The sequence below is a fragment of the Helicoverpa zea genome, chromosome 20, assembly GCF_022581195.2.
Source record: "Helicoverpa zea isolate HzStark_Cry1AcR chromosome 20, ilHelZeax1.1, whole genome shotgun sequence".
Lineage (NCBI taxonomy): Eukaryota > Metazoa > Arthropoda > Insecta > Lepidoptera > Noctuidae > Helicoverpa > Helicoverpa zea.
Genome location: NC_061471.1, coordinates 6,081,720 through 6,104,936, shown reverse-complemented (window position 1 = coordinate 6,104,936; position 23,217 = coordinate 6,081,720). Strand labels below are relative to the sequence as shown.

Here is a 23,217-nt window from a genome sequence, read left to right as displayed (position 1 = left end):
TTCTTTCTGAATAGCAATTTTTTTATCACTTTACAGCCAATTCAAATTTCTTAACTTATCCTACCATGACATCTATTTTTGAGGTGACGGTCGACTAAAATTCAATCTAAAATACTTCAGTGAATTCGAAAGTCCCTCAAAAGAATTTAACAACTTATAATAACTACTTTGTATACCCAAAGTTCTATTCCAATTTGACCAATACAACTCAACTCCATCTCAAAGTCAATAGAGAAACGTTCATTAATTGCCAAATATTAGCCATTCCAACTCCGTCTACAAATCTATCAAAATGTTTTAAATATAATTCAGGGAACTTCGCCAATTGGGAGCGGGGGAACTTTGAACTAGTTGGGGACCTCGGCTACGGATAATTTTGTCTCTAGACAAAAATAGTTTGGAAACTTGGCCTCACTCATGTTACCAGGCGCATTGACGATGTTTGACTTTCCATCTTGAACGGTAAATTGGAATATTTGCTTGGACTTTTTCTTTCTTCTATTCTTTGAATTGCTAAAGTTTAAATTCTAGCTTGAGCTCTAGATTTGGGAACTTGGTAAAATTTTTAACCTAAAAGAATGACGTTAATCTGCCTTTGTACCCAAAGACTATTACAATCAACCGAGAAAAGAACAAAAGAAAACTGAGGACTCATTCAAGTCAGGGAGATAATCAATACCTATGTATCAAAATTTACTCACAAAATTGTTTTATTATAACGGAGTATTACAGTGTAGCAGTTATTTGTATGTACTTACCAGCAGGAACAATTTGGAAGACACAGGGCTGTGCTTGCCGGCCGACGGTGTTAGTACCGCGACATGTCAATGCACCATAGTCTCTCTCACTTGCTGGAGTATATCGGAGCTCGCTTATACTGCCGTTTACTGTACCTAAAGGAGGTGAAAATAGAAATCAGTTATGTTATGGTAAAAATTAGATCATAGGTAATTTAGTTTTCAAAAAAAAAGGGTTAAAGATGACGTAAGAGGGCTGAGCCAATAACGTTTCTCGTCCCCCGAACACCCGCATTTTGTTGGCAATGCTATTTTATTTATTAAAACTCAAAATTTAAAAAACGTTCAAAAATAAATGAAAAACAAACCTTCAAATGAAAGCATGTAGCTATTTACTTTTCACTTTGTAAGGCACTATTATGTTAGAGGCACATTTGGAATAGTAAAACCGTTCTTAAAGTGCTAAGTATGACACCAGTGTCATATCTGAAAGGTGATGTTCCAAATCAGATTTTATTTTGTAGCAGAATGTTAAATTAACGATATTCCAATTCCAGCTAATATTTAAAAGAAGTATTAGAATGTCACAGTAAGCACCATGTGTAAATAAACTAGAAATTCAACCGTTCCAACACTCACGAATCATTAACTAACTCCAAAGGGACATACAAAAAGAACATTCGACAACTTAGCAGAATTAAGTAATTAGGCTCATTTACACGCAGTCGAGTAGCTCGCCTGTCGACGGTCGAGTGTTTGCAGCTAGTACTCGAGACAGTTCAATCAGCACCTCATGTTCACTGCGTCGTACTGAATATGTAACGAACCGACGACGTAAATGGAATTTCTTTTAAAGACTATAAGGACAATCTAAGTTTTTCTTTCTTGTTTCTGCGCTAGATTTGATGGGGAATATGGTAATTGAGATTGAGATTGTGAAGGTTTTTTTGTTATTATATGCAGGTTTATTTTTAGATTGTAGGTAGTGTTGTTCACAGATTTTTTTACTTTGTATGAGAGAAAGACATTGATCAGTTCACTTTAAAATAAAATTCAAGTCCATAAAACAAATAAATCCTTTAAAAAAATAAAAGTTTTATCAATAGGTATTTATTTTGTTCACTATTTATTATTTGTCGAGGAAAATAAAAGGTACTGTCTTACTAACAATGTTGCCATATTTAAAAATCGTGAGCCTGTTTTGATGTATCACCCACCAAAATAACATAAAAGTATGTTTACAAGGAAAGTTGAACCAACAATTTTGTAAGTCAGCAATACACTTACCATATCTAGCAGGAGAGACGTTGAAGCTCTCTCCACTGTTGTTGAACTGCCATAGGAATGTGACGTCAGCAGGGTCGGCGTGCACCGAGCATCGGACCCGCAAGGCTTCGTCTAATGCCGCGCCTACCACTTGAGGTGATGACTCGCCACAAAATAAATAAAGTTTAAGACTAAAGGCAGCAACATACTTACCATATCTAGCAGGAGAGACGTTGAAGCTCTCTCCACTGTTGTTGAACTGCCACAGGAATGTGACGTCAGCAGTGTCGGCGAGCAACGAGCATCGGACCCGCAAGGCCTCGTCCAGTGCCACGCCAACTACTTGAGGTGACGTCTCTCCACAAAATACACCAAGTTTAACACTAAAGTCAGCAACACACTTACCATATCTAGCAGGAGAGACGTTGAAGCTCTCTCCACTGTTGTTGAACTGCCACAGGAATGTGACGTCAGCAGGGTCGGCGAGCAACGAGCATGGGACCCGCAAGGCCTCGTCCAGTGCCACGCCTACTACTTGAGGTGATGACTCGCCACAAAATAAATCAAGTTTAAGACTAAAGGCAGCAACATACTTACCATATCTAGCAGGAGAGACGTTGAAGCTCTCTCCACTGTTGTTGAACTGCCACAGGAATGTGACGTCAGCAGGGTCGGCGTGCACCGAGCATCGGACCCGTAGCGCTTCGTCCAGTGCCGCGCCTACCACTTGAGGTGATGTCTCGCCACAGACTGGGGCATCTGTGGGAAAAGACATTTTGTTAGATTTTACTGTTACTGTTACAGCCTTTTTTATCGTCCCACTGCTGGGCACAGGCCTCCTCTCGCACGGAGAAGGATTATTAGATTTTACCAGCCACTTTAACCTGAGGGAACTGATTGACGCACACAGATAAGAGTAGTAGAGAACTATTTGTTCCTCGTTGTATCACTCACTTCTTGAGGGAAATATTTCGCGCACGGATAAAAAGAAGCTTATACCTATGTGAAGTTGCAGCAAAATTCATCGAGTACTTTTGCGTTAAAAGAGGTACCAACATCTTTACTACAAACTTTTGAGCATATAGTAGAAATAGAGTGTGAAAAAATACTTAAGTTTCATGTATATTTTATAGCGAACTAAAGTCCGAAGTTCAGTAATCGCTGATAGTAAACTACTAAACATAATAGCAAGAGTCACATTCTACAATTATGAAAACTAGCAATATTGTGTATTGTATTTCTATTATGTTTTGGCATGTTTGCTTATTTACAACAGAGTTTAATGTGTGTTCTCCTCCTCCGTTCGCTTAACATATATTTAGAGATCGGAATAACGATAAACAGAACATCGGCCAAATATTCGCTAACAAAATATCGTCGAATGGAAAAGGCCCGCGCCGGACGTGATGGGTATACTACAATTTGGAAACATTTGCATACTAGGCAAATACCGTGTACATCGTTAACTTCGCTACCCCGCACGGCCTCCTAAATAACAAGCATAAAATATCCATAAATTTAAAAAGTCCAACGACCAGTTTTCCTGTCATAAAGCGATAAATATAAATCAAGTGAACAATTATTTCGGCAGTTAGGAATTATTTCGTCTTCCCTCTCACGTCGGCAATTAAGTGTCGGCCAGTGGGGCTCGGAAGGAAGCTCCTCGATGCGCCAATATAGAATTGCGTAATAAATCACGCGGCGGACGTTGTTGTTGATTTACGTACGACCACGTATAATCAACATACACCCTCTAATTATAATGGTATCCAGTGTTTTCCCAGTACGTAGATCCGTTTGCAAAGTTTTGAATTAATTACATTAGCCTAACCGCTTCCAAATCCATACGCTGCTGCTCTTTACAAAATTTAATCTCAAAATGTAAAAATGATTTCAAAATCTGTTTATTGAATACGGACGCAGTGAAAACCCTCAAATTCGCAACAACATTTTTGTAAGGTATTTAAAATTTTATTAAACTTTCGTAATTAGGAAAATTGATTTGAAATCCTTACAAAACGAAATATTATTAAGAGTTTATGTTGATTCGGGGAATAAGTCGAAATATCTATTAATAATTTTGATTCGAAAGCAAATCAAATTAGGTTCTCAACCAGAAAAGTTTTGAACGAAATTATTGTTCAAAGGTGGTTTATTCCGAATAGCGAGTAAAGTTTAACGATAACACACACGTAACTATTAAATGATACAACTGAGCCGTGAAATCTGAACTAAGGGATTATTTATTTCTCTGTATCCCTAGAAATGTTCGCGCAGCTGCCTTTTTACATTATTCATTGTCGTTTCTGCAAATAAGTACCTTTACGATTTGTTCCTAGAATATAATTTAAGCATACTCGTATCAGCATACTCGGTAATGTACGAACAAAATGGGTGCGAAATAAATGTTAAAAGGAAAGCTACGAATTAAAGTGAAACCACGAAGCAGATTGAGGAGGTACGGTCGGAATCGGAGTGAATTAGACAATAATTTTGATGATTTACCGCCTGTGCCTTCCCTCTTGCCAATTACTATGCGGACGGTCGGCCACGGAAGGAAGTTGGTACGTCGATCCCGACCGCAATCATTTGAATACTATTCGCAGACACGTCGGTATTTATAGGCCAGTAATTCATACTGTGTTCGGTGACGTTTTATGGTATGCCTGTGTGGCCAATAGAGGTATATTACCCGGATTAGGGATATGTAAATGAAGTGTCTAGTCTCCAATGCGTAGTACAATAATTTGATGTCCCCTACCTGCGCGGGTGACTAATCTTCGGTAAGGAGTAAAATTATAATGTAAATAGCGTTATAGAAAATACTGCTTTAATAAGACAACACTTTAAGGGCTAATTAAAAGTTAATATTCATACAAACAAACAGAAATTAAATAAACAGTTATTTAACTTTCATCTCGAGTCAAAGCCTTTACTTCCTATTCCTTGTTAAAATGTATTAAATATGGCAAAGTACTCCAAAAGTTTGACATAAAAAGAAAATTAAGGGATGCTTCTTATACTCTAGTAGGTTAAAAAGGTCGCATACCCTTAAGTTAGCAAAAAGGACAAAGAGTGTTTGCAAGCGTAACAAGAAATAATACTGTAATTTCCCTTGTTACGTAATGAATGCATCTTAATTGAAAGTTGCTGTTGACAACCTTGATGATGTCTCTAAAAATCGAACTATTAACCGGTGAGCTCTAATTCTTTATGTTCACGCACAGTTATCAAGTTAGAGAAAGTATATAGAAATATGCTATGTAACATTAAATACTTACATTGCACCCTCAAATTGACGACTTTGCTGGAGGTCTCGCCTCTCGCGTTCGCGGCTTTACAAGAGTAGCTCCCGGCTTCTCTTCTCATCACCTTCTGCAGCACGAGCGACCGAGTGCTCACGATGATACCCGAAGTCATGTTTTGACTCACTGGCCTATCCTGCAGGACCGCATAGTGTTATAAACTCGCGAAAATAAGGCCAAGTTGACCGACTACATATAGTTACATATATATTTACATATAGTGCGTATAGATTTCTTGAAAATTAAAATAGGTATTCAAAGAAAGCAGTTGTTTTAATTAAACTAACGTTTATAGTAAACTTGGGGTTTAATAAATATGTGTCGCATTGCACCATTAATACCAACATTAAAATACAGTTTTATATCCAAAAGTGTGAGAAACAATTTCAGAAATTAATTCCAGTTATAATTTAAAAGCAAAATTTTATCGAAAAACCTATAAAATAAAAAACAACTTTAACAGCAAAATTCAAGTTTTTCATCCCCATATAACTAACAGCCAATTACATTTTTATATTCGCAAAATAATTGTGCAAATTCAAGCGTATGTTACGATAAGCGCCGAATAGGAAATAACATAAAACTTGCAAATTGTAGCAGATTTTGCTTTACGAGCTTCGAACAAATTTAACTACCACTAACGAGGACTATAAACCGAATTCACACACGACATTTCTGATCTTAATGGCTTAGCAATGCTCTATAAATAATTTCATGATTTTAGTAGTGGATTATAAAATAACAATACCTTCAAAAGTGTGTTCGATAGTTAATAAATAGTAATTTTTAAAATGATAACCCGTAACTTATTTCATATTTTGTTAATTAATGCCGATTTAAAGTACTCGAATTTTCCTCTCTGTTGCTGTTCCGACTACCTTATAAAGCTTTTAAATATACTTCTTTGTTAACTGGCTTCTTTAATAACCTTTAATACTTTTGTAAGCCTTCCTGATCAGACTCTTATATGTAGGTATAATGAAACCATTTAAACACACGAAACAAAAGCACCAAAATTACAATCACTAGAAACGAAAATTCACAACAGAATTTCTCTTTGATATCAATTAGGAGCAAGTTTGTGCAATTTCAAAGGAGCGGAGTATGAACAATTAATAACTTACGTTGTGGAACCAGGATATGCGATGCTCCCTTGGGTTGGCGCGAACATTGCACTCGAAGTACACGTCATCCCCTTCCTTGATGTCGTGAGGGTTGAGAGTGCTGCCAAGCGTCAGAGACACAAGGGGACTGTCTGGATTCAATATGTGCAATATTAGTTAACATGATGCGGTTGGTAATGGCGTTTGGTTTAAGATGGATAACGTAAACGATGCCATAGCTAGTTTGAAAATTGTTATTAGTTAAATCTCTTATGTAATTAGGTGATGTCCATTTCGGTAAATTGTGATGTGTTTAAAAATTAATATAGATGATATCGATAAGGATACGTTATAATAAAATCAGTTGATAACAACATCAGCTGTCAACATATAGTAGATGCCATCAAAACTGACTGAAACTACCTAACTTGTAATAATGAAAATATGAAAAAAAAAATAATGACGTACACGTGTAAATCACTCTACTATACTATTGCAGTTAGGGATATAATCTGTGCATATTTTCACACCGACGAATAACTCATAACTCCCCCACAAATTATACATAGTGACAAAAATAACTAGCGTAGGTGTGTAAACACGTGCGGACCGTGAATGTGTCCATCCATGACGTCATTAGATTATATTATGCACCAGTAATAAAGAAGCGGGGATAACTATAAAGTGTCATGATTAAAAATGAAAATATTACCATACTTTGTGATAGTTATTTTGGGTAGAAAATTGTTTAGATAAGGCCATTTCTGACAGCTATTACGCAGAAGTATTTAAATGATTTAAATTGTATATATCATTCATTTTTTTTAAAACGTAGATACATTGTATGCCTTCGTAGAAATAAGGAAATAGAAACAATATTGTTAATTTTATGAAAAATTAAATATCAATCATTATCGATATAAATCACATATTATTGAACTAATAACAAGCAAAATAATTAGCTCGTGAATTATAGAAACATTCCTAGAACGCAATTAATGAAACGTACTGTCGCATTTTATGAAAACACTTAGTGCTTTTATTGCTTTGCTGTTCGGAAAAAATAATTTCGAATCCAATAAAGGAAGATATTTGCAATTAGCTATCATACCTGACTGTTCTAGGAGATATTTATCACAATTTTATCAAAGAGGGCTTTATGAAACCATTTTATTAAATTATCTTCAAAACGGCCAAAGGATTATGAGAAATTAAATCAGTATTGAACACAAGTAACTACTAAGTTATTAGGTACACGCTAAATACCTAAAGTTTGCTTTCAAGCCTTGTTATAGTTGATGAAATTAAATTGTTCGTTGTAGTAAATTTAATAAAGTGCCAGTGTTATGCTTTACGACATCTTTTAAGTAATAATGTTTTAGCTTGGAGGGATAGTAAGTTAAGACCTAACGTTTTATACTTTCCTCACAAAATAATGTTGTTATTAATTGAATTTATTTTTCTACTAGCTATCTTACTATAGTCAAAAACAGCTATCTTAATTTTAATTTTAGATAATAAATCTAATTGCGGCCAAAACAGTAAGACTTATTTTTTATTTGGTCACTCAACCAACTCATATTTATACCTATTTTTTTTATTTAGGTAACTGACCAAATAAAAATAACAGATATGAATGTATAGCAACATTATACTTACATACAACATTCAATTGCAGCTGATCATCAATAGATTTAGTAGGAAGACTGGGATTGGCAGCCACGCACTTTATCGTGGCACCATTGTCGATAGGACTGGGGCTGAATACCAGTGTACTGACTGACCAGGTTTCGTTGGAATGGTCGGTTACCTGTTAGAAACATTAAAAAGTATATTGGAAATTAGAATTCAAAGAAAAATAAGAAAAAAGTATGGTTTTTGGAAATTAAAAAAATGAATATTTTTTTCTAGATTGCTTCGAGATTTGAAATGATTTTAATAAAGGCTTCATGAATGTATTAAAAAATAGTTGTATAGTTCGGCCATTCAGAGAATGCGTTCCTGACACGTCGCGATTGAACTGACGACGTAACTTTGCAATGGCGTTGCAGTTACGATAAAAATATTTTTGCTGGTTGTTTACCGTTTTAACAATTGAGGAGCATTAAAACAACATTATTATATCAATAATCAATGAATGTAGTTACGTCGTCAGTTCAATCGCGACGTGTCAGGAACGCATTCTCTGAATGGCCGAACTTTAATTACCGATACTAATTAAAACAACCAGCGATTGAAAAACATATTTTTTTCTATACACACAATCGAAAAAGAATAAAAGGCTAATAAAAGAGTTGATATTTTATACCTTCAATTTTTCAATCGGAGTATATGTATGTTTTCAAATTATTTGCCTGCTAAGCAACAATAACAAAAAAAAAATGTTTAGATTTTTTATTAATTAAAATAAAACTATTCACGCGTAAAATCATGGATCAATCAAAAATATTCCAAAATATAACCAATGTTTGAACAAAGATATCAATTCGGATAATATTAAATCCGAACATACCAGAGAGACACAAATAAAGCTGCAATTAACCCGAATATTGCACTTCAATGAAACTTTATTGGATTCTCAACGACGAGCGAAAACCCATTCATAGCTAAGAGACTTTCTAAATAACATTCCTGTAATTCAGAGTGTAACGTGGAACGCGCACGATATTTCAGAACTAAAATATAAAAGGCACAAACGGGCTTTTTGAAACAGTCGCTTTTCTGTAAGCTATTGTATAAGCTGGAACGGTCGGTGCGCAATTAGTCGGCCGCTAAATCAAAGTCCATCAATGACCGAATCCGACTATAAAACGCGACAATCGATTTAAAAGCCACAGTGCGTGCTTAGCTTAGAATGGAAGTTAATTGAGGGATTACCTGCCGCGCTCCGCTTAAATAAGACCAGTGGACGGTGAACAAATTACAAGTAACTAAGTACCTTTTGTGATTCGTTTTAATCTACATAAGGGTTACTATATTTTAATATATCAGTAGGTATTTAGATGATCCGGGTTGGATGAATAATGGACAGTCACTAAAATCCTACGTCAGAGGCCGTGAAGTTAATTTTTGAAATGTCTGACATTAGAGCTGTTCTTAAAATCAGCTAACTTGACAACAAGATTTACAATTTTACATGAAACCGTATTATTATTAAGTCGCGAGTGAAACCGCTGCTTCCAAATAAATGAAACTTAGGTAGTAGTACTACTTATTTCTCATGCAAAATACGAAAATGTACCTCGAATCTAGTCGGTTTGACCACGGCGAGGCTTATAAAAGGGGTCACGTACAGTCGCCTTGAGGACGCGTCTTCCGGACAAACGGATTGACCGACTCAACTAGGTATAAAGCCAGCGGCGTGTGAATAGAACCAAATTAATACAAAGTTACCTTTGTCGGTGCTTGTATTGAAACGTTCAGTTGATGGCTTTTCGAAGAATTTTAATTTTATGCTAAAGTACCTGTTAATAATGACTGGGTTGCGTTGGCGGCCAAAATTAGAGAAATTATTAGGTACCTTTGGTTTTTAGTGACCAGAAATAAAAGTAAAAGGTCATTGTCAGGCAGATCTATGTACATTAATAAAGTTTGGCCTTTACTAAATCCCGGTACGTTAACTGGGGCAGATGGAGACTAACGTGACAGATAGCCTTTGCGCCAAATCTCTATTTTTGGCGAAACGTAGAATTGCTCGGTCCCTAAAAATAGTATTAAATAAAATGTCGCGTTCTTTAGTTGCTGTCTTGATAACCTTAGTTTACCGCTAATGTTATACAGGATTTATTTTGTAGCCTAGAATACTCACGAAAACTATGAATAAAGAATACGAAAGCATAAAGAAAACAAAATGGTTTGCGTCATACAAAAAACTGAAAGTGATCTTTCAATAAAAAATCATAAAAAAATACTTTTGTAGGTAGGTAATAAAAAATTACAGAGATAACATTTTAAATCATGTCACACTTACCATATTCTTATCGAAGCTTCGATTATCCTTGTACCAGACGATGTGAGCTGGTGGTCTACTGCCTTCCGACACGCAGCGAAGAGTGGCTGCAGCCGCTGACAGCAGTTGTTGAGGCCGGTTCAGTAATGACACTGACAGTGGTACCACTGGGGAAAGTACATCGTTGTTAGACAAGTTTATAATGGGAGTTAGCTTACATACTTCTTAGATGTATAAAAATGCTACTATCGTCTTATTTTTAGGTATTATATACGATAGAAATGAAAAACTAGGCATTTTCAGAAATTTTCATTTTTTATGAAAAATTTTCTAAGTCCCAAAAGCCTTGCACACCCTTTGCTACACTCCAACCGCTACTGTTGTTCGGAAATTATCAATGAGGAAAAACTGAAGTGTGAGGATTCTGGCTTTCATTTGAACATCTTTGGCAGTCGTTCCGGGTAGTCAGAAGCCAGAATGTCTGACAAACAGTCTTATTAAGGGGTATTGGGTTGGTCGGGTAACTGGGTTGAGAAAGTCAGATACGCAGTCACTCCTTGTAAAACACTGGTACTCATCGGCATCCGCTTACCATGGAAGCCGACCCCAAAATAGTTAGGAAAAGGCTAGGCAGTAAGATGTGAAAATATATGGAGCTAAGTTGACCATCTTTATTTAAATGTATGTTATAAATTAATGAGGTGATTTACGTTATTAAAACGGGGATCCAGCCTTTTAGCTGTTACAAAAAGGTTCGAAGAATCGTTTATTTTAATATAGCCCTTTGTTAGCCTACAGTGTGTTCCAGAAGACAACCCTATTTTAATTACAGCCTGACGTGAAAAGGTTTTAAAAATATTTCTAAAATAACCTAGATATAAAAACGTTTGAATATTTTAAATTCAGAAATAATTATTTTTCTCAGAAACATAAGCGTGTACAGTCTATAAATAACAACAACTCTTTAGATTGACTTATGCCATAAATAGAGCATGAATTTTCAAATCACCTTATTGCCTTTTGATACCTATAAAAGTTTTGTTCAAACCTAAAACGTCAATCATTAGTCAGTCTCACTTGACAATGTCTTCACATTATATTACAACTATCCTTTCTTATATTTGCTTAGGACCTAACCTACAATAAAAATAAAGTTAGGTACTCCCATAATTGAAACCTAATCTAACACTAAACCGTATTTGACGTGAGATTTATTGCTGTTTACAAAATGTACCAAAGAAAGAGCACGATTGTGTACCAAAGTACCAACTTATCTTTTATTTTAATCTCCGTTCGTCCACGTTCGTTTCCTCGCTCAGATTGAGCGGAAATTCAGCCAACTTCAAGTCACTGTGGATTTATTATTAGCTTTATTGGTTTTCCAGGTTGAAACAATAAGTATTATTTGTGTGTGTTAGATTTCAGTAAGTTTTGATTAGATTTACCTACCTAGTTGGCAAAGTTCAAAATAAGGGGTCATTCGTCATCTCGACACACTTAACTCACCACGAATGTGTCCACTTGGTGAAACCCTAGTAGGTAGTTGTGACAAAAAATGCCGAGTGAAAAACCGAGAAAATGCGTGTCGAGTTGGTGAAAACATAAAAAGTGTTTAATTTAAGTTTCACTAACTGGACACGGATCAAAATCTTAACGTGTCGAGTTGACGACATGACAAATGTTAAAATTTTGAGTTTCACCAAGTGGACACATTAAAAAGTCGTGGTGGCCTAGTGGGCAAAGGACCAACCTCTCAAGTATGAGGGCGCGGGTTCGATCCCAGGTCAGGCAAGTACCAATGCAACTTTTCTAAGTTTGTATGTACTTTCTAAGTATATCTTAGACACCATAGGCTGTGTTTCGGATGGAACGTCGTGGTGAGTTAAGTGTGTTGAGATGACGAATGATCAAAATAAGCAACATTTTCGAGCCAAACAGTAAAACTGATGATAAAGACATATTGTGAGGTATTTGAATAAAATATGTTTCATTTTAAATGAAGTTCTTAGTTACAAAGGAAACATGACATTTTTCATCGTGATCTTGCTAGTAATGGTTTTACCAAATTAATTTAGTAATTTGTTAGGACAATGAGTAGGTCTATAAGCAAATGGGATTATCATCCTCATCCTCCGAGCCTTTTCCCAATCATGTTGGGGTCGGCTTCCAGTCTAACCGGATTCAGCTGAGTACCAATGCTTTACAAGAAGCGACTGCCTATCTGACCTCCTCAACCCAGTTACCCGGGCAACCCGATACCCCTTGGTTAGACTGGTGTCAGACTTACTGGCTTCTGACTACCCGTAACGACTGCCAAGGATGTTCAATGACAGCCGGGACCTACAGTTTAACGTGCCATCCGAAACACAGCCAATGGTGTCTAAGATATACTTAGAAAGTACATACAAACTTAGAAAAGTTGCATTGGTACTTGCCTGACCTGGGATCGAACCCGCGCCCTCATACTTGAGAGGCTGGTCCTTTACCCACTAGGCCACCACGACTCCTCAAGCAAATGGGATTAATCTAAGTATATTTGGCATAATAGTACAAATTAAAACAAAGACCTTTCAAACAAAATATAGCTTAAAATATCGCCTAAACAGAAAACGTAACGTAGCTAGAAATTCCGACATGATGAGTCCAGACATCTTTCTGAAGTGTGGACTTAAATGTAAAATGGTTTTATTCACAAACAGGACTTTGACTGACATGCAGAAGCCCTTACACAATAATATTATAATGCTCAGAAATATAGTTATGGCTTTTACAAATAATTTGTTCACATTTCTTTGTTTTTCGTTGGCAACAGGTTGATTGGAAATAAACTTCGTCATGAGCATTTTCATGCCGATTAGGAACTGAAGCCTATGAAATTAGTTCTTTACTAAAGCTCCAAGGTTTCAACAAGTTCAGGCAATACGAAAAATTTAAAATACGATAATTGTGTAGCTATCGACAAACTCGTTGGCGGATCGCATCTATCTTCCGAGCACACGTAAAGCATTACACCATCAGTTGATTCCTAAACCTCAATCTGAGACGGCACAAAGTTTGGAGACAAATGATATTATTTTTGAAAATTGGTTGAAAACTTACTCGTCACTATATAAAGTATATTATATATAAGTACTATGTACTATTGTACTATGTTAGGTTATTTTAATTACTTACAATTCATCTCCAGCCTAACAACTTTCTCCTGTGGTGGCACCAAGTTGGTATTCGAGGCTCTGCACTTGAACGTGGTGTTGAGGTCTTCTCTCTTCAAATGCTGGAGTTCCAGCCGATTGACGATGACGTGAGTGTCAGTCTTCACTCCTATGTATTGAGAGGCTGGTGTGCCGTCTATCCACCATGATACCGTTGGTTCTGGACGACCTTGTGAAATAAATGAGAGTTATTTGCAAGAACATCTTTCCTTGAGAGTAAAAAGTTTATGTGAACTATATATGTCGAATCAATCGCTGAATGCTTTTAACCTCAAAACATTACGAACCCGAGTCAAAAGGGTTTTCTTGATATTTTATGGCCATGAACTAGCATAACTAGGAATACATTTGTTAATAAATTACTTCTTATACTTTAACTAATAAGGCAACGATCGCACTAAACAAAAAAGTTTTATTCTCAACAAATATGTAGTTACGAAATTGGCGCGCCATTTGCTTTGCTCGCGGGCTTTGTCTATGGCTGAATTAGTTTTGTCCTCTCTGGTGAAAGATGGCCACAAAGCTGCCATATACATAAAAAAAAATACAAAATATAGGTACCTAAATTAAATTATTTAAGTAATAAGTGATTGAAAAAAAAAATGATTTTTAATCGGTAATATTTATCAAAATAAAAATATATTAATATTTCTAATTGAAAAAAAAAATATTTTAAATTGACAATATTTATTTTCTGGATGGCATAAATATAAATATGGTGAAATATAATGGATGTATTGTGCGTTCTAATTTCAAAATCTCTTTGTTTGGTAAAAATAATGTATGTAGTGGTCATGTAGTGGTTAGTAAATTTTTGGTTTTTCATTTTTTTAAGCTGGGCTGTTGACACGCTCTTGACGCTTGTAGAATTGCATCAGCTACACTTATCTATTAAATGTACCGACCACAGTTAAACATTTTTCAGGCAACAAATAATTAAGTATAAGCTTGATAACAGGGTCAAAGCCTAAACTCCCCCTGTCCGGGCCGCTGCATCATCACAATTGGTGGGCGCACGGCCGAAGATAATCCGCTGCGAGCACTGGCTCGAAGCCAGGCGGCCATACTGCGGACTTTTCAATGAACCCATTCGAATGGAATATCTCTTCCAATGTTTCCATAAAAGAAATCAAGCAATAGAAAAAAAATGAGCACCCCACTGTTCAGTATTTTTGTGACGGCTTAAGTAAAGCACTGCGCGGTGAACGGAGTTTAGTTTTAATTATTTTTTCACCGAAATATGGATTTTTATTAGTTAAAAATGCATATTTTGCGTATTTATAGCATCACAAGCTATAACTTTTGATTTAATACTAGCTATTACCATTACCATTCACTCGCGCACTACTTCCCGTGCCTGAATGAAGGACACAAATAAGCAATTAAGTAGAAAATTATGTTCCCTTGATCCACTGTTTAACCCTTACAACGTCACAAACTCACAATTCACTATTTACAGAAATAGGTTCGTTTAGGTTGCTGCATTTAACTTTCAAATACATTGTGATTCGAGGTAGTTAGATAAATTCCTAAGAAATCTCACAGATCGTCAATTTCTCTCTAAGCACTAATGGCCATGCTGCATGAGCGTCACTGACGGAACAACGCGTAGCGTGAGTAATTGACATCATGTTAATTATGTTTATTTGTGTCCTTATGCTGCTAACAAGTCAGTTCTAATTTCGAATTCTAAGTATTTGCGCTACTTTAACTGTCACCAAAAAGGTTTATTCAATTATTATACCAATACACCAAAGAGGAAACATTTTCCTGTGTGTGAATCCCACACAAACAGCATTGCTACATATTGATAAAAGAGTTTTCAAAGTGCTTCAGAAGATCCATAGATTGATTATCTCTTCATAACAGGTGCATTTATGTCGTAAAAAAATGCTATTCTATTGCTAAATTGTAATACGTACGTAGGCTACATTCTTGTTAGTTGGGCCTACATTCCTAATTTCTAAGTAAGAAGAAGTCTCACAGATCGTCAACTTCTCTCCAAGCACTAATGACCTGACGTTTTCCATGCTACATGAGCGTCAGTGACGGAACAACGCGTAGCGTGAGTAATTGACGTCATGTTAATTATGTTTGTTTACTGCGTTTTGCATTTACACGTGCATAGCAAACAAAACAAAACAGTTTCTAATTTTGAATTCTATGTATTTGTGGTACTTTAAATATTACCAGAGAGGTTCACTTGTCTACACTACTATTACAAGAGGAAATATTTGCTTGTTTGACATGAGTAGGCTCCGAAACTAGTTGGCTGATTTGAAAAATTATTTCGCTGTTGAGAAGCTACATTATCCTCTTCGGTGAATATAGGCTATATTTTGTCAGGGTACTGGAAGAAGTTTCCGCGGAAAAACCGCTAGTATTTAAATAAAAGTATAAAAATATATTTACAGCATTTAAATAGTCATTCTCTTCCAAAATTAATTTCATGCGGTGACATTTAAAAGAGCACTCAATGAAATAACCAATATTAAGTGTAAACCTATAGTGGTCGGATGTTAACAAATGTACACATTTGTGTACACACGCCTTTATACCTATTGGGATATTAAACTTTTGAGCGGTGAACCGAACTTTGTAGAATGTCAATACGTAGTTCATAACCTTGTTCGTTTGTATCGTCGAGATCTGTGTAAAAGCTCAGCTTTTAACACATTCAATTCAATAACCAAATATGGAAAGTAAATAGAATATTTCCAGTATGTCGTGCGGAGAGTAATTAACAATCAATGAAAAATCAAATGCATTATATCTACTATAGCTTGCAGTGGCGAAGGGTGGTTTATTGAAATAGGGAAGCCGCAGCAAAAAAAACTGGGGAGGGGGTTCTCAGGGACGGGGGGGGAGAGGTTATGGAGGTAATTTCTCAATCCACCTTTTAGCACTGACTGAGAGACTGATAGTTTGAACATGTTTTCTCGAGGAATTCTACAGATTATTAATATCTATAAAACTTTATTCCATAAACTACTAGAATCTGAGAAAAGTTGGCACTAGAAACAATACATTTTATTTAATTTACAACGGCCTGTTAGCCATTGATATTTATCGTATAGGAATACATTTCATGTTTCATAAATCGGTCACGACGTTAGTAATTTTAATATTGACGTAATATTGATACCTAGGTAATTCAACCGTGCGGCGTGCCCGAGTTTTATAACACGTTTTTATTCTCAAAACATATCCTTGAAAAACAAGTTTCTTCCTGAAGTAAATAATCTGTCAGAAAACAGTCTAATGCGACCAATGCTATCCTAGTTAAGTTTTAAAAGTAGGTACACTAAAAAGAAACCTGATGCAAAGTGTCTACTTACCAAAATAACTCATTTCAACGTAGGTCTCTCTATTTTCACAACACAATACACACACGAACTATGTTATTTCCAAATGATACACACACTAATAAATTCAATTAAATAATACAATGAACAAATTGTTAATGATATTATCTAAAACAAAATAAGAACAATGAGAGTGAATTTATCTGATTTGTTTGTTTACATATTATTATTTGAGAGCTCTAAGCGCTGTCACTCGCGCGTAGACAGATATAGCTACTCTACTCTTGACGCGTTCTTTCTCGTTCACTCGCGAGTTTTGATTGGCTGGAAGCCGCTCCGTGAACCGGCTTAACGCTCGCCCATATTTTGCGAACATCGCGCGGCGCGGCGTGGATGACGTCACGCAAGCGTAGTTTTGTATGGAGGAGGAAGCCGAGACGCTTACCGGCTTGTTTAGTAGGAGCAAAATGTATCAATATATATATATATTTAAATTGCGTGGTTTAAATGATTATATTAATTATACCTATACCTATATTATAACTTATACCTATGCTTCTTTCTTTAAATTCGAAAGGGAAGCGGAATCGGCTTATAAGGACGCCTCGCCACTGATAGCTTGATTTGATTCAAAATAATAGTAATGATACGGTGGGTAATATGCTTTGAACACGAATGCCAATAATTCACATTACAACGGACACTATCTGAGTAAAAAAACAGAATGCATAAAAGTGCACATACCTCCCCGTACTTCACACACCAGAACCAACGCTGCACCTTCCTCCAAGGGCCCCACCACGCCCGACACATCAGCACCAGACTTGTCATACAGCAGCATCTGATGCGGAGGCACTAGCAACAACAAACTCCCATATAATACTCACTACTTCACTCCGAATAGCCCATCTCCCAACCCTGATCATAACATAATGTTATGTTATGTTATGTTACAGCCTTTTTTTTATCGTCCCACTGCTGGGCACAGGCCTCCTCTCACACTCCTCCAATGGCTGATAAAAAGGTGAAGGAAAACATCTTGAGGAAACCTGGACTGTAAAGTCTGAAATCATAACATAAATATGGAATGAAAACTGAGGGCGTGATCGTTCACGATAATATGCGAGCGCCAGATTTGATTATTATTAGACGCCATTAATGAACACCCTCCGTTCTCAATGGTAATTGGATATTTTATGATGTTATGAATATGCCTGATTATGTAAGTAAGAGAGTTCTTTGTGTGAGCAGTCCCTTTGCTAACAAAAGGCTCCTTGCAAATTACCTCTCGGCGCGAGCAGACTAATGGATTTCAATGGAGTTGCATATATGCGATGTAGGCTTACTTTTAAATGCTTTGTTCTGTGCAAAAGAAATTTACTTCCCTCATCTCCTTTGCTTACGTCTTTCGTCGCCTTGAATAGGGTAATTTCTTTGAAAAGCTCAACGGTAGTTTGCTCGGCATTTTATAGGCCATGTTCATATTTTTATGCTCCCCGCCCGGTAATATTTCTTCAGAATACAGTTATGCGGCAATTCAATAAGCCTATTAGAGTAATTATATAGCGCAGTCCTCAACAAGGTTATCTTATTAATAACATTCATAATGAATATAATGATATGGGAACCATTATGAAATACCAATAATTCGTATCGATACGGATCGTGGAAGTGGTAAAGAAAATGATTATTGTGAAAACAAACAACGCAATACGTATTAATTATGCCAGCATTTACCGAAAAATGAATACAGATCTACTCGTAACTCATTCCGTAAATTGAGAGAACCATTTTCCGTCTAAGGTTTTAATAAGCAAATAAAGGGGATCAGTTCGCCGGACTGATAACGTTCAGACAATTTGATCTATTCAAATCTAATTTCCTTTTAAATTTAACCTGTCTCCTGCAGATTTTATCTGTGTCATCGTCGGCGGGCATCGTTTTTATCAGAGGCAGCTGAGCAACCTCCCGATCCCGAGTCGACAGTTCATAATTAAAATGTCTGCGCGTTGTCATCACTCGGCGACCGCGTGCCTCCCGCGATTCATCGTAATGACTAAATTGATTCCCAGTTGTCGACTCATAACAATTTTTGAGTCTATTTTTATTTTAATGAGATTGTCTGGTCCGATGTCACTTAACTTGACTGTGGTCATACAGCAAAAGCATTTTATGAAATTACATGTTGTAAAAACAAATATCGAGGGTAAAGTTTGGTATTACAAAACATTTAAAGGTTTACTTAGAATACAATGCCGAAGGGTAATAATGGTTTTGTGTATCTACAATAAAAATAAATGTCTGGTCTAGACTGATTTAATTCTGCTTTTCAAAACTTTTACCTGAAATTAGACGTTACTTTGATCTTGTATTTTTGTTTGGCGTTAATTCTATTTGCTTCGTTTCATTAAGCGCTCTATTTGTTGGAGTTTGTTTGGTTTTTTACCGAAGGTTTTCTACGAACTTACCTATTACCGTGAGTCTGATTTGGAAGTTTCTTGTGGGTGAGTTTTTGAAGTCTACTCTGCATCTGTAGACGCCTTCGTCGTCGAGTTGTACGGAGCTCAGCGTGAGTGCTGCGGGCCGGGCGACAGTTGCGAAGTACGCCCGGGGACCGAACGCTCCCGGGTCCGACCATTGTAGTGCCTTGTTGAACGATCGCCCACGGACGTCGAAACTGTACAAAAAAATATTACCTTCAAGGCTCTACTTTCCGAGAAATGTGGTGAACTATGTTAGGTATATCTTATATGTAATTTACCTGAGGCAATTTCCAAACGTCAACCACGTTATTCCATCTCATCAGCCAAAACCTAGGTAAAAATCACGTTTTCCCAATCCCAGTTAAGTGAATTCGCCTAAATTGCCACATGGTTTGCATCTGAATTATTTTCTCAAAAAAAAAATCCGTCAAATTCTAGAATAAAAGAACGGCCGAACGCGCTGAAGTTTTTCAATTTCCGGACAGCCTACATTTTCTCAATGTACCGACCTTCATCCTAATTTATAAAGCAAGAAGCTTCGAGAAAGATGATTTGATCGTACACCCTGCTGTTCTCAGGTAAACGAAACAATTTAAGGACGCATTTTATGGCGGTATTATCTCCCCGAGTTATTTGTTTCGCCCGGTTGATGATATAAAATGGCAATTATAAACAATTCTTAGCATGTAATGGGGATTTTATCTACATGAATGTTTTGATTACGTAAGCAGATGTTTGCCGTTGAGTTTATTACGTACGTTATTCCCTTTTTGCGTAAAGGATGAACAAAATTAATTAGTACTCAGATACGATGTTTGCTTAAAATATCTTTGATATCGTGTTTGAGTTTTGTAGCGTAGGAAATTAAAAATCATTGGTAATATTCGAAATTATAAAGGCTCTTTGAGATCGTCTTAAATTTTTTCTCTCTACTTTTTTGTATTAGTGGCTTCTTTTATAATATTTATGAAATTAAACTAGACGAAAACTACTTATACCAAACTACTTATGAAGCAAACTTAAATCATAATTCAAAACAAAACACGACCTACACGACCCCTCATAACCAAATCAGGTTACGAATGAGTGACAAGAGCCGTCTGAGCTTAAGGACATTGATGGAAAGTCCTCGGACCTCCATCGTCAAGTGTGATTTCCTTAACGAGACTCATGACGTCTTAAGTGTGTTTCGGTGTACGATGTAGGTGTGTTTCCACCGTTAATTGGATCGGTCGTGCTTGGCTTCAGCTCATCCGTTTAAGGTAGCGAACGCTTCATTAGGCCCGACTTTATGCTATTAATTAAACACGTATTCACAAAGTTTTTATAAGACACCGTCCGACTCGAATTGAGCGTGGCGACTTTCCGTGTTTCTCGGGATTATAAGTTTGAAGCTTCTGTCTGGCATGCTACTAAGTTGATTACTTGCTATTGTTATTTCTTTTTCATTTTGCGTAAGTCCTTTACTTTAATTTGAGTATTTTTCTGCTGGCTCAAAGCTAATAAAATCAAATCATTATTTTTGACTAAAACACGTGCAACTTAATAAATTATTTTAAGGTTTTTATTGACGATGAAGAATGTAAACATTGACATCGGTATTACCTAGATTTAATAGTCGAATATTGTCGAACATACAATTTTTATTTTCGTTAGCTGTTATTCGGAGTTTTTTGCATAAAAAACATGTATCAGCCATGTTAAAATAACTGTAGCGTTGAGTGTGAAACAAAAATCCTGTAAAATTTATTTAGTCCGGCCATTTATTTAAAAAAGAAATATCAAAATATTTTTTTTATGTTTGTAGCTTCATGGTGAACAAAATGTTTATTTTGTTTGATATCATTTAGCTGTCAACCCTAATCATTTTATGACGAGGCGTGTACAGTTTAGTGAAAGCCCATAGCAATGATATTATCAAGTTGGCCTTTAAGAGTTCACAACATTTATCTTCATTTTTGCATAAAGAAAATTGAAACTGCTAGTTAAACCTGTTCAACATTAAACACTAAATTAAATCCAATATGTATGTTCATACGATCAATGCTTTTGTTAACTATACGATTTCGAATAGCAGAGAAGTTGAATTTGAAAGTCAGCAACGTTTTATCATTTAAAAAAAAAATAAAGATCAAAAAAGGAAAATCATTTAAAACGTTTTACGTTACAATTTCAAAGAGCCATTGTTATAGGCATGTAAGCTCAGTGGTAGCTTTATTTCTCTTTAAAATGAGTTAATATTCCGAAACCCAATAATAATTATTATGTATAGGTATAGCAATGGCAACTCATTATTTACTTATAATTAATTAAAGAAAGACTTTATAAGATGTGAATTATTAAAACTTGAATTCCTTACAACTTACAACATTTTTCCGGGATAATAAGTTATGCATGGGCTTTTAAGTTAATCGCTACTTTATCTACTTGAGGTCACAATAATATTGATACTTGTATTTTACCCGTTTTTTTTTAATTAAAGTTAAATTAAAGCTCAATTCTACGAATCTTCGTCTTATGGAAATAATTGGGTTTCTATTTTTACGGGAGATCTAATTTGATCGAATTATATTCAACTAGGCAATGTTTGTTATGAGGTTTTCTACGAAACACAAAAAAATATAAAAGCAGTGCTCTTTTATTGCGACGGCTTAAAAATCCCATGGTCGTCAATGTACTTACTCTGTATAAGATTCCCATTTATTTAGACATTTGCTACCAATATTTAAAATAAAATATACCTTACCTATAAATAGGTTTTCCACCGCTCTTCCGGAACCAGAGCACCATATACACCCTGTCTTCATTAGCATCGGGCGTGACGTCACACGGGAGCGACGCCGTACGACCCAGCACCGCGTCCACGTCCACCGTCGACACTGCAACAATAACGTTATTCGTTACTGTAACGTGTTTCTGTAACAGTTACTGCAACAATAACCGTATCGTGTTGCTATCACTTATCGGGGAATGACATGCAACGGACGGCGTGTTGCGATATTGTTAGATGACTTGAGGATGTTTGCTTGTAAGATTTGTAGTTGTAGGTGATCAGACACACACAAACAGACAAGATATGCTAACATGTACAATATAAGTATGTCTTATATGCCCATTTTTACCCTAGATACAAAAGCTCAACTAACCGAAGAAGACCGAAGACTGAACTGACTGAAGCTGAAATGACCGACAAAACAGCGACTAAATCTAAAAAGGACATACAAACAAGCCTTTCCTAACTTTTCTAAAAAAGAAAACATTCGGTGTCGTTGTTTACTTCCTCATTTTTTCGCTCCCAACCACGGCTGAGCAATTAAAGGGCGACAGATTTCGAAGATAGGTATTTATTCAGTCCTTTATACGAGTTAATGGCGTTAGCCCCCAACAGCCCGAGGGGGATTCTGCAGTTTAATTCGCCTTTTAATCCCTTAGTCACCTTTCCGTCTACGGAGGGATGTTGTCAGATCATTTTTAAACTAATTTTGGTTTATTTAATTATCTTGCAAAAAGCTGGTTTTCAGTTAATTTGGGGGTCGTTTAGAATAATTTGATTAATTAACTGAAAAATAATTTGAAGACAAAATGCATTCTGAAAAATAAAAACGGAATAGATTCGGTACACCAGTATGCGTACGTATATGACCGTAACAAGTCAGATAGTCATACACTTTTAAAAAGAAAACACATTTTTTTATTCTAAAATTCGAATATCTAATCATTGTGATTATATCAATTAATTCATTTTACGTGTTACAAAAGAATGTCAGCAGCTACGGCGGCCCATTTGCATTTAGAAATAATCCAAAAAGGGCGTTGAAATAAAATTTATTACACCCTTGATAAAAAAATGACTCGGA

At 36.0% G+C, this 23,217-nt stretch overlaps 1 protein-coding gene across 1 annotated transcript in view; it reads right to left on the bottom strand.

Moving 5' to 3' along the window:
* Positions 1-22,476, bottom strand: part of LOC124640320 (synaptogenesis protein syg-2-like) — a 31,970-nt gene extending 9,494 nt beyond the window's left edge. The window contains exons 1-11 of the mRNA XM_047178035.1: positions 22,473-22,476; positions 22,107-22,239; positions 19,346-19,554; positions 17,622-17,732; positions 13,535-13,741; positions 10,382-10,527; positions 8,071-8,221; positions 6,433-6,563; positions 5,285-5,444; positions 2,601-2,762; positions 759-893 (exon numbers count right to left, since the gene is read on the bottom strand). Of these exons, the coding sequence (XP_047033991.1) occupies positions 759-893; positions 2,601-2,762; positions 5,285-5,444; positions 6,433-6,563; positions 8,071-8,221; positions 10,382-10,527; positions 13,535-13,741; positions 17,622-17,732; positions 19,346-19,554; positions 22,107-22,239; positions 22,473-22,476 (1,549 nt within the window). The remainder of the gene's footprint in view (positions 1-758; positions 894-2,600; positions 2,763-5,284; positions 5,445-6,432; positions 6,564-8,070; positions 8,222-10,381; positions 10,528-13,534; positions 13,742-17,621; positions 17,733-19,345; positions 19,555-22,106; positions 22,240-22,472) is intronic.
* Positions 22,477-23,217: the final 741 nt, after the last annotated feature.